This window comes from Gasterosteus aculeatus, chromosome 20 (assembly GCF_964276395.1).
Source record: "Gasterosteus aculeatus chromosome 20, fGasAcu3.hap1.1, whole genome shotgun sequence".
NCBI lineage: Eukaryota > Metazoa > Chordata > Actinopteri > Perciformes > Gasterosteidae > Gasterosteus > Gasterosteus aculeatus.
Window position 1 is genome coordinate 20616407 of NC_135707.1, and position 12923 is coordinate 20629329.

Consider the following 12923-nt stretch of genomic DNA (forward strand, 5'->3'; position numbering starts at 1 on the left):
ATTGGGCCTCAGAGCTGCCAGCAGGTAAAGCTTTGGACAGCTCCAGAGACACCAAGTGGACAATTAACGAAGCTCCCGGCTTCATATTCTCTGCTGGATCCAACCTGCAGGCTCCACCCCCTGAGGCCCCTCCAGGCAGACTGGACCCGGGTCAGGTCCAGGCCCCCCAGCGCGCCTTACGCCGGGCCCACTTGGTGCCGAGTCTGCGTTAAGCTGCCCGGTCCGCTGTAGTCCAGTCGATCAATCACCGCCACATCCTGTTCCCAGCAGAACATCTGAAGCCGTCCTGGTGCTGTGAAGCAGAAAGCTGGTCTAATAAAACGGCCGCATGCTTTACTGGCGCGTTACTGCCCCCTCAGGCAGGATGGCGTCATTGCTACGTCCCTGTGACAAAGTCAGACAAGGGCTAAAAACTACAGAGGGAACCTTTGAATTATTATAGAAAAACAATAAAACCGGAAAACAATTGAATACAAAATGACATAATCAGATTTTAGGTTTTATTTGATTCATTTTGAACGTATATACCTTTTAAACAGTGTTTCATTCCTTCAGTCTAATGTTTGCAGTGACCGAAGTATGACCAAATATTATAATTTATCCATAGTCTACAATTTAAAATAGATCACAGACTTTATCAAAAAGACAATCTCATATTTCCATGAAGAAACACAAAACAACGTTTGAAATCTAAACATCTCACTTTGTCCTGATTCTATTGTATGTTATAAAAGTATTTTGCAGAACTTCACTGTGCTCATAACTTAGAGAAGTTGTTAAGCTACAATCTTTGTCGCATGCTGTGTGTCATTATACACATCCTGTTAGAAGATGGAATGAGGAGATGTCCTTAGGACTGGGGAGGCTTTTGGTACCTGAAGTCCTTTTTCTCTATGGTATGTGAAAAAAGCACTGATGACAAAGCGTGTGTGTTGATTGGCACCATTGTTTTCAGCTCGTAGTCTGAAAAGGTCCGAGCTGCTCTCCGGCCTCCGGCTGGGTCCAGCTGGTCCTGCTGTCTCTGCAGTCCAGTCCTCCTCCTCCTAGACCCTGACGCTGGAGGAGGAGGGGGGGGGGGGTGGGGGGACCAGGACCTCCACCTCCTCCAGCCTCCAGGTGTACCATCCGCCAACATCTGCTGTCCAATGGCGCTGAGGAGGAGGAGCCTGCGTGCTCTGAGGGCAGGTAGGGGCGACACCAGCCCGCTCACACGTACACACTAACGTCTGTATCCCTGAAGATTGCTTAATGACATTTGGCACAGTGGCACTACATTACTGGGGGGGGATCACAGTGTCCAGCAGTCTCCCTGGGTCCACGCTCCACTGAGTAGATCCCTCTTATTGTGGAATCTTAAAACGCAGCAGACAAATGTAGACAGGACGTGGCCTTCAGGAGGTGTTTGGGATCCTTTGCCGGTGCAGAGCCCTTCAATCCGACGGATGCTCGGGACACGACCGGTTCACTTCAAACCACTCGTCGATGCAGCTGAGGAGCAAAGCAAAGACCGGGTGAGACACAAGTCCTCGTCCTGACCCCACCGTGGTGGATGTGCTGACGTCACCACGTCCACCACAGCCTCCGTGTTGGTTGGCGGGCGGTGGGAAGGAGTCGGGAGGGGGAAACCAGGAGCCTCTTACCCTTTGTGGTAGATGCAGAGGCAGGGCAGGCGGCCGATGGTGTCTCCCTGCACCAGCTCCTCCAGGCAGATGGCACATTCTCCTGCATCCTTGGACAGGACGTCCTCTGAAAGACAGACACGTCCCACCACAGGCATCAGTCCACCCTTCTGCCATTAAGATCTCACAACATCCGTTTGCAGAGTGGGCTGATGCTCAGGAGGTCACACACAAGGAAACAGCAGAACCTGAAATACTGGATGAGATGTTGTGTTTTGTATGATGGAAATTAATCTGAGACTTTATGTTAATTATAATTATGCATCTTTGCTTCTTTAATAAAATATGATGTGATGTAATCCACTTTAACACTTATCAAGCAACATCTGGGATCTTTGTACGATTTGAATTGAGTTTGAAAAAACGTCCATCACGACACTGAAGTAAAAATATTTAAAATATTTAAAAAAAGAAAATGTGTTATATAGAGACATTCAAATAGGATTCTTGCGTGAGGCACCGCCCACATGGTCATTGAGACTGTTACGCAATCATCCCACTAGATCGCCGTGTGTTGTGTGCAAAGTTCAAAGCTCGTGTGCTCCTCTGGGGACCATGAATACGCACAGCAACATTCCTCTCAATCTGTTCTCTGCCGCATGGAACTTTGTTACCCAGAATTCCACCTGTGCAGCTTTGGCCCCCGTGTCTGTTTAGCAGTCACTGTAGCGTGTGAAGGAGATCTTTTTTTAGTAATGTGTACATTAGTGTTATGATCCGGTGGTGCATCATGAATAACATCACCACACAGTCTCTTCCCGTCCAAAGTGAAACCAAAAGTTTGTCCTTCAGTATGTAGACCCACAAGGACGTGTCCCTGCACCCCCCCAGTCGGGCTGATGCTCAAACAAAGGCGCTTGACAGAAAACAAAATACCTTTTAACGACACATACAGTCGTGTGAAGATATAAGAAGAATAAGAAGAATAGAAAGTCGTAGCATTAGAATGATTAGGAAGCAGAAGCATGTAGTGGTAAAGCGGCTTCCTTGTTAATACCACTCGTACTATACAGGTGTACCTGTAAACATCCAGTCTGACTCCACTACCTTCATTTATGCACCAGCTGTGATTCTCTTCTTTCCACAATGTCCCTGAATGCAGCGTTGACTTGTTGGCTTACTGGGAAATAGTTCCTCTGTGTTACTACGCTCAGTCCGAACAAAGTAACCCTGTATGTGTGTGTGTGTGTGTGTGTGTGTGTGTGTGTGTGTTCCTGCTGCGCATCGCACTGGTCTGGGTCTAGAGTCAGAGCATCATCATCATCATCATCATCATCATCGTTTACCCCCTCACCTGCAGCCAGACCGATTGACCCCCATGGTTATTATGGTCTGCTGCACAGCATGAGGACAGTAACACGGTGAAGGCTCCACACACGGGGCGGTGCTTTCGTTGCTGCGCATTATTGAAACGCACACGGACACACTGGTACACGTGCACACGCACGCACACACACACACACACACTAAAGTGTAGGGGACTTCATGTCGTTGTTGTGATGGTCAGCTGGCCTGAACGGGTCAACCTGTTGGGACGGAAATACTTCAGCAGCGCAGTCATCTGTTGCTAAGCTAGGCTAATTGCTTCCTGACTGGCTATTGATCCTTTCATCTCCTTGTGTGAAAAAAGCGATAGAGTACACGCCGTGTGTGTGGTGTGTGTTTCTATTCACTGTGTGTGTGTGTGTGTGTGTGTGTGTGTGTGTGTGTGTGTGTGTGTGTGTGTGTGTGTGTGTGTGTGTGTGTGTGTCAGGGTGGCTCTATGCTCCATATGTGACAGGCAGGTAGTGGACGCATCAATGTGGCCTCCTCTGTGACCTCCTCTGTGACCTCCTCTGTGACCTCCTCTGTGACCTCCTCTGTGACCTTTGAGCTTTGCGTATTCTTCTGCACTGCCACTCGCTCGCGTTTCAGGTCATTGATGCAACAAATGTCGCACACATCTGCAAAATCTGAAAATAGGTCCGAGTGTCTGACAGCCAGACACCAGATTTGTACGAGTCCACAGATAGTTTATACAAATAGTGCTACTCTGACTGAGATATAACTGAAGAGATTCCTGAAGGTGTTTTTTATAATGACTGTGATAACAGTCCAGTTTACCACCAAATAATACCACACGTGTAGTGTCATGTATATCTGTTTCCACCCTGAAATATTAAGTTAAAAAGACTTTAGGAAACCTGATGAATAGATAAGACTACAGACAGCAGTAAAAACAATACCTCTTTGACCTTTGACCTCTGTAATGATAAGCAGGGGATCAGCAAAGAGCAGCTTCTAGTGCAGCGGGTTGATGTCTGAGCCGTAGTTTCCCGTTTATGGGGATGACTCGGCGTCAGTCTGCTCCACAGCGTGTGTGTGTGTGTGTGTGTGTGTGTGCGCGTGTAAGTAAAGTACTAAAAGGCCCAAAAATATAGTTAGACAAGCAGTGTGCATGACGGTGCACCTGCTGTGGACTCCGCCTGCTGATAGCTCAGGTGTTTGTAGTGGAAACAGGCTCTTTGCAGCCACTAGTACTGATAAAACAGGTTCTAGTAGAATCCGATGTTAGACAAGCAAAGCAGTGAATGACCTACTGACACACTGGAACACCGTTGGTGTGGCGAGTGTGTACAATAGTGTTTGCTAGATTTGTTCTTCTTGGTGCGGGTGGTTCTGTAGGACGGTACACTTTTCTGCTTCCTGTGTGTTCCTGTAGTCACGTGCTCGTTGCAGGGACACTGTTCCTACGCAGTGTGTCATTTGGCCCCTCTGATTTTGTGCTGTTTAGCACTGGTCCTGTGTGTAACATTTGGGTTACTAGAGCCATTTTTCTGTTGGTGCCAGATTTCTTCCACATCAAGTTGTCTTTATAATCTCAGTGAAGGTCCCACAACATGAGTCCAGCTCACGTCTCTTGCAGAGTTGTATCTGGGAATGGCTGCATATACTGAGAGGACAGAACAAGTAAGACTACATTTGCAAGAATTGGAATATCAATGAGGATAAAGAGGTGGAAATAGAGGCTAAGGATGGAGAGGAGGTGGAGGTCAAGTAGAGGAATACCTCCTCCATACGTCTCCTCTCCACACTTTGTTCTAGCTTCACTTCCTCACTGAAGGCAGAAGGATGTAGAAAAGTACATTCCCACTTTGAGCGCGTTGCTACCACTTAGCATGACCTAAATAATCCTTAAAAAGTTACTGAGCTCAGGAGGCTTATTCCTCTTTATCTCCGACCCGAAGTGCAGATTATGACACCGATAAGACGTCAGACAGAGGCTGCAGTCAGAGACGTGGACATTTGTACTTTGCTACAGTAAAGAAAATGATTTCCACTGAGTGGATCACGTCACAGACGGTTGTGACCAAGGAGGATCTTCAACAGTTGATCCTTCTGGAAGGTTTGTTGTGTCCCTGAAGAGGGGGCCACCTACCTGAGTGAATAACAGGTGAACAAAATGGCAAGAAGAGAAGAGCTCAGCCTCCCGTACGCGGGTACGATGGCAGCGCGGCCGTAACAAAGGTGAAAGAGAGAAAGGAGGCGACCCGTCCCTTTAGGAGCTCCATGTCTTAAGATTCCAGCAGCTGTAAGTATGAGGCCCACTAATTAAAATACACTTTCACGGTGGGAAAATATGTTGTTTGCATTTTTATGGTCTCGCATACTTTTTAGAAACACCGGTTGGAGAAACCTCCTGTTGAATGTGGAAAGTTCTTCCACTTCAATTTTTGTATTTGAAGTGAATATACTTGACACAATGTTTACAAAATGTATTACAACGGTTACGTGGAAGTGAAGCATCCAGCATGAGCAGCTTAGTCCTTGAAAGGTCGCACAAACCTTCACGTGCTATCCAACAATAAGAATTTAAAAAAGAATCTCACAAACGTTCCAAACCCTCACAAAAGCGGCGACAAGATTTTAAGGCCAATAGCGAAACCCAGCAGGAAGACGGACACGTCCACCCTCTCTGGTTCACGAGGATCTAGTACACAGCGTTTGATGTGTAGTTTAACATTAACAATTAAACAACAGTGTCTAAAATACATGTTCTCTAAAGTGATTTCTGAAGTACTCATTACTCCTAAGATTTAGTCTAAGATTTAAAACAAACATTCATTAATCGCCATTAATCGAGATTAATGAATTTCAATATGTGCGATTAATTAGTTAATTTTAATCTATTGACAGCCCTAATAATTACACATTCTGCATGTTTATCTCATGTTAGTGTTATTGTGTCATGCATTATTTGATGTTGAGGTTAGACGTATATCTTCATCTTTGTAAAATGAATAACATTAGCAACAGCTAAAGTGAAGAGGTAAAAATGAATGTAAATGTTATTTGCTACATATTCTCATGATATCTCAGTTCAAAGCGAGTTTCATTTGCTCACTGATTGTTCTGCAGCCACACACATTTGTGTGATACCAGTGAAGAGTCCTACCGTTATACGTCACTCTGGGTTTGGTCAAGCACAGGACCAGGTGAAGATCCATCTCATCCGAGGAGACAAACTTGGAGCACACAGGGCACTTGAAGCCTGGAAGAAAGGGAGGAAGCACACACACATGGCTAGGATTAGGTCAAAGAGCTCAGCTGTTCATCACTAACAATGTGGTCCACTGCTGGAGGGAAAACAGCACAGTGGAGCGGTGAGGAGTAAAAAGGTACCTCAAAGTATGGAGAGCCATCTCAAGTGTCACAACCAACAGGGATTAAACATGAGTTTTTTAATCCGCATTATCAGAGCACCAATCAGTGATGAGCAGACGCATTTCCATCAAAGCTCTCTGATAACAAACAATCCACCCATTTTCCTTCCTGCTTGTCAATATCGTTTTCTCTCAATTTCCATCAAAATCCCAACGTCACCTTCATACAGCCGAGCGCCACCCGTCGGCTGCCGGCACCCAGCTGAGCGGTGACTGACAGGCCGGGGGCGGCCAGCCGGGCCCTGCCTACCCGGCCAAAATCTAAACATAGAAATGTCTATTAAATAAGTGTATTGTTGTGGTTTATATGTACAATATGTGTGTTATTCCAATTGTGAGAAATGGTAGAATAAGCAGTGCGTTTGCCGTCCGTTCATTGACGACATGTTGCACAAACGCACTGGGATCAACATGTGCGTCAAAAAGCACGACTCTGATCAACGTCCTCACAAGGAAAAGAGCGGCGGTGGATTTTATGTAAAGAATCCACCGGTTGGTGAACACAAACTATTTCAGGCTTAATATCGAATCAATGAGTGTGATTGGAGATACTGGTGCATTCCCTGTATTGCCCGTGCGTGTGTGTTTTCATCTGCCTTTCATAAGTTACTGACGTCACTGCTGACAGGTGAGGGGCGTGTGCAGCGTCTCACCGTCTGTCCACACACCAGGACACTGATGGGATGAATGGATTAGTGCGGCCAGAAGCAGCAGATCCACGGCTCGCCTGACCTATTTAAGCGAATCCCAGCGCCCGTGAGCCGGCCCCCATCTGCACGCCCAGGAGTCGCCTACAGGACTTCCTCTGAGGGAGAGACGAGGACCTTTAACTTGCTGCGGGACGTCTCTTCCAGCCCACTGATCATAGTGAAAGAAGCCTTGAATGAGGCAGCTGTCCGTCTGTCCGTCACTAAGATCATTAATAGCACGCGGTTTATTCCGCAAATGCTGCCGAGGCGAAACACACGGCTGTTAAAGGTCAGCGGTTTCACTTCTGTAGCTGGTGCATCACACCGAGACCAGTAAACCTGTACAGACGGACACATTCGGATGACTGACAGACGTTTGATGTGCACTTCGATTCTTCTCATGTTCTTTGGCGTCACGAAGAGCTCATGAAGAAACAGCAATATTAGTATTATAAGAAATGTAATGATAGAAGACTAACGGGGGACCACACACACACACACACACACACACACACACACACACTTTAATGAACGGACACCGTGTTCTAATTGGACTGTGTGCTTTGTCTCTTCTAACCAGGGTAACTACCAGCTGTACACAGCCACACACAGATCAATGAGATGGCTTCCACGACTGGTTGCATGGTCAGCGTTATTAGTACATTAGCTTTACATGATCCATAACAGAAATGAGGTGTTTCACAGACAGGCTGGTGACGGGTGAAAGGTCAAATGGACCGTCCATGCATCCACCAGCTCTCACACTATTTTAGGAAAACTAGAGAGGAAAAGTTGAGGGATTATCCAAGTCATTAGGATTAATCCTCCTGGGAACCTGCCTTGCAGAGGTCATGGTAGTCCGTCCACCAGTTGAGGTGATTCCGTGTGGATGAAGGCCGTGGCTGCTGAACGCATGCATGACGGTGCACCTGCTGTGGACTCCGCCTGCTGATAGCTCACGTGTTTGTAGTGGAAACAGGCTCTTTGCAGCCACTAGTACTGATAAAACAGGTTCTAGTAGTATCCGATGGCCCGTACATACACATGCGATCGATCGCTTCAATGACCATCGACTAGCCTGGCTGCAGGACCAGCGGACCTCCACCCCCCCTCCTCTCCGGCTCGTTCTGCAGAGCTGCTGTCCACCTTGTGTGCAGACCAAGTACAAGTACTCACATTTGAAGTACTGATGTGAGCACCTAAAAAAATAAAACCATTGCAGATGTAACATTTTCATCAGATGGTCCCCTCTGACAAATGGCATGTACAACATAAAGACATGTTTCCTCTATCATTATATAGCAAGCGTCACCCCTGCACCCCATATACATATATATATATATATATATATATATATATATATACATATATATATATATATATATATATATATATATATATATGTATATATACACACACACACACACACACACACAGATAATCTGGCCCTGTGTTCAGAACAGTTACCTTCTTGCATGAAAACACAGTCGATGAAAGCTGTTGATATGCATCACGTTAAAGTCCAAAAAGGTCTGTCAATCAGTCTCAAGGCACCAGGCCCAATGCATTGTGGGGCAAATATGAAGTGGGACACGTATTTGCAGCTGTGAAATGGATGTTTCCACCATCGTGACAGTGACGGTCCTGTGAATCATCTGCTGTGTCAGCCTCGGCAGACGGACAGCAAAGGCTGTAAGCTCTTCACGCTGAACATGTGGCACCGAGTCCCCCCCAGTCCGCCGACCGGGCCCCCCAGTCCGCCGACCGGGCCCCAGCACAATGAACCAGGCAGCTCATTGCACCATAAACACCACCGTGACTCTTGGTTTACGCGCTCATGCTGAACACCACACAACCAAGCCGTGTGGACACGTTGCGTCATGCTGTTGCTTAAGAGTCACTGTCACACAGAAGAAAAGCGCTGCAGACTTAACGGTTCTAAGGCCCGACAGGAAGTGAGTGACACACTGCTTCTGAAGCGCGAACACAGTCAGCAGGTATGAAGCTCGGCTTCTTCTAGAAGCATTGTTTTATCGTGCAATAAACGTAAAATCTCTTCCACCACCTTTTAACTACACAACGTATTTCAGACGTCGGACCAAAAGCACAACTGGGACTGCAGAGCTGGTGACTGGTGTGTGCGTGGGACGCCTCCTTCCTTCACACGGCGGACCGCGGGGCCCAAGAACCTGACACGATACTGAAAAGAGGAAGCGTGGCGTGTGCATGAACTATGAGTTAGCAGCTCGGCCACACGGCGCTATCTGTCACCGCCGCGATGACGTAGGCTGCAGGTCAATGTCTGCTCTTCAATCGACCACGGCGATCCGCCGTGAGCCGCGTATGAGCTTTTCACCACGTGGACCTTCTGTGAGATCGGATCACAGCGTATGAACAGTGGCAGAGAGCCTCCCTCTTCCATCATTCACCGCTCACACCTTCCCCACTGAGCCCCACCGGCCGTGGTGCCGCCCGACTGACTGAGGCTCGGGGGCCCTCGGGGGCCTTCAGGGGCCGCTTTCATGCAAGAAGGTACCGATGAGACGCCACACGTGTGAGCTTGTTAGGAGAATGAGCGACCATGCCGGCGGTAACAGAGCTCGGCCTCCGCACCACTTTGCAGGTTTTCTGTTTCCTTTTTAATTTTTTTTTAAGAATTTAAGAATTTGTTTTTGCGTGTTTCTGAATAAAACGTGAAAGTGTATTATTTTTAAAGTCTGTTTCTTACTGGCTCTGAATACAGTATGGACTGGGTGGGGCTTCATCATGCGTATCAAACAATAAGAGCATTTGGAGGCGGACCTTAAGCCTCGTTTATGCTTCTGCGTTTTCACAGAGACTCAAGAAACCCCCTTGCGTGTCCTTGAGTGCGTCGACCCATTTTTGTAGACTAGCGCCTAAAGCGACGCAGCCTCCTGCAGCACCAGGCTGTGATTGGTCTCTGACTACGTCCTTTACGGAGTCTCACATCTCCGTTTTCACAGCACAATACGGCCGTTATTAAAAGGAAGAATGTTTACGAGAGAACGGATCAGATTGAAGAGCTTTTGTGGGAAGAAATGCGTAATATGAGCACTTGTACAAGCCGTCATTGGCGGACTATGAGGACGCCGGATGGCCTCTGATTCATGGAGGGAGATCTCCACAAACGAGGGGAACAAAGTCGTGGAGGAAAATACGGGACAAATGTGTCCTTGATGAAGAGCAGCAGTGTGGATGCACGGGGCAATAAAGTCTATGATCAATAAATAAAGCAACCAACGACTTCCACACACAAAGACGTGACTCTCCAGGTCGTCTTCAACAAAACACGTGACTCCACCTGTTGTTCTGGAGGTGAATCGCTCTGCAACACACGCAAGACTTTACAACCAGGAAGTGAAACGAGGGCGTCGACACGACGTAAAGACGCAGAAACACGCGGCGGCCTTCAGACCACTGCAGCACCCTAACCCACGTTATATTTCTTCCGGGTGGCGAGTTGATTGAACCAAGGTTTTTTGGACTGAAGGGAATCCGGTACAAAGATGGACACAGCAAATCCGAGATGTGTCCTTAGTGCTGGACCCCTTCAATCTAACAAGGACACGTGCTGCTGAACATAGAACATGATGGATCGATGCTAACATAAACACGACACGTGAAGTGAACAGAAAACAGATTTATGAATGCTAACTTAGCGGTTAAAATGCTACGATCCCGGAGGAGAAGACACAGAGCACATGCCTTAATCAAGTGTGTGTGTGCGTGCGTTTGTTTTAGTTAATGCACACCGACATGAAGGAAATGTGCTAAAAACAAGAGGCCTGAAGGACGGTGAGATGAGCGGGACGAGAGAGACGATCCAGCAGGTTGGGGACAGATAACGAGCGCTGGTGTCCTCGCATCTTATTTCATGTGTTACGCACGCGCCTGTCTTCAGAGGAACGTCCCGTTAACAGCACCGTGTACGTTGGCTCCAATTCAGGTAAAGAGGTTGAATGCAAACAGATTGAGATGAAGGGACGGAGTCCCGTGTTAAAGCCCACGTTCCTCCCGTCCCGTCACGACACAATTCAACATGCTTATTGTGTTATGCAGGACCTGTGCTTCCCACCACTGGACTTCAAGGACAATCAACAAGCATCGTGGAGCCAAATGCTGGTCAGTGACCACCAATGGACCACCAATGGACCACCAATGGGCCACCAATGGACCACCAATGGGCCACCAATGGACCACCAATGGACCACCAATGGACCATCAATGGACCACCAATGGGCCATCAATGGGCCATCAATGGGCCATCATGGGACCACCAATGGGCCATCATGGGACCACCAATGGGCCATCATGGGACCACCAATGGACTCAACCGTTTGTCCAACGTGTGAGGGGGAGGTTTCCTGAGCTGATGGACGGTTTGGGGACACACGATGTTGCATGTGCACAGAGGCAAAAATTAAAAACAAAATGAATAGAAATATATATTCCACACACACACACACAGACAGAGGCGAAGGGTCTGCTGCCCGCTTACCTCCGAACAGGTGAGGCGAGAGGTGAGCTGGCAGCGAGCCGATCACCAGCCGCGGACCGTCGCGCCCCCCGCCGGAGCGCTCCCGGTCCGCCTCCTCCGGGCTGCTGCCGCCGGACTCCTGCGAGCTGTACGCTCCGCTGCTGCTCGGAATGTTGATACCGGACTGCGGTCTGGACCCGGAGCCCCCCACGGACCTGGCCCTGGCTCCGTGCGGCTGGCCGGAGCCGGACGAGGGTCCGGCGGCTCCGGGCGCACCGTACGCGCGGTGCCTCCCCCCCCCGGCGGCGGTCCCGCTGACGCCGCTGCCGCTGCCGCTGGACGCGCCGGACGGGAGGTCCGAGCCGGAGTACGCTCTGGTCCGCGCGGTGGCAGCCGGGTTGGCGGTCGGGCCGCTCTGCTTCGCCCCCATGGTGACCCCCAGCGACTCGGCTTGCTAATGTCACCGAGGCTCCGCGTGAGCCGCCGCGGGACGCTGCGCCAGATTTACGCCCGAGGCAGATGGCTTTGACGACGCGGAGGAGACGCGGAGCATGTGGGACACTCGGACCGGCCAGATGTGACACAAGCGACAGATGCGCGTCGAACCTCAGAGGCCGTCACCGTTGTATCCCGTCAGCGGTCGTCGCTTGAGCCGCCGTGGAACCCGCGGGTCGCTCCGCCATCGCTCCTCGGCAGCACGACGGCGGCTCGCGCCTCCCCGCCCCACGACGCGTCGCCCAGAGGAAGGAAGTGGTGGAGGAGAACGAGGCGCCCCGGTGCAGGCGAGCGGCCAGGCCGGCGCAGCTCACGCGCACTTCCGCCGGGACGTTTCAGAATAAAGCCGCTGAGTCGTTTGCGTCTGCGCGGTTCTCTCCGGTGCCGCGGCTTCCTCCCGCAGTCCAAACACACACCATTTTTAAAATGTAAGGAGTAGAAGTATTTGTACTTTACTTTCCATATATCTGTAGTGTGTGGCATTGTGAATGCATGGCAAGTAGGTAATTAGCATTGAATAACAATCCACACCATCTGAAGTAGCCCAGTGTCTAGAACTTGAAAACACACCCAAGTATAAAGCCATGTATAAATCAGACAGAGTCTGCTGCTCAATCTGCTGCTTCTTAATTCTAAACGTTGTAAGATCTGAGCGGTAAAGATGTTTTGCAATTTGTAAATTGCAAATTGTATATTTCATATTGAACAACTGCACTGCACATTTGAAGTACTGTATTACATCCCGTGCAAAGCCAATCCCTGTGCTCTTATTGTGAAATTGAATAGCTCTACTTTTGCTCTGTGTGTGTGTGTGTGTGTGTGTGTGTGTGTGTGTGTGTGTGTGTGTGTGTGTGTGTGT

General features: G+C 48.9%; 1 protein-coding gene and 1 long non-coding RNA gene across 2 annotated transcripts; one reads left to right on the forward strand and one right to left on the reverse strand.

Moving 5' to 3' along the window:
* Nucleotides 1-486: 486 nt before the first annotated feature.
* On the reverse strand, nucleotides 487-12456 carry znrf2b (zinc and ring finger 2b). Its single transcript, XM_040164940.2, has 4 exons — nucleotides 11591-12456; nucleotides 6115-6210; nucleotides 1641-1746; nucleotides 487-1488 (listed from the first exon to the last, which is right to left on the reverse strand). The coding sequence occupies exons 1-4, from the start codon at nucleotides 11997-11999 to the stop codon at nucleotides 1431-1433; spliced, it is 669 nt and encodes a 222-aa protein (XP_040020874.2). The 5' UTR covers nucleotides 12000-12456; the 3' UTR covers nucleotides 487-1430.
* LOC144389455 (uncharacterized) lies at nucleotides 8988-9786 on the forward strand. The gene is made up of 2 exons (XR_013453532.1): nucleotides 8988-9068; nucleotides 9162-9786. It is a non-coding gene; the product is annotated as an uncharacterized LOC144389455 (long non-coding RNA).
* Nucleotides 12457-12923: the final 467 nt, after the last annotated feature.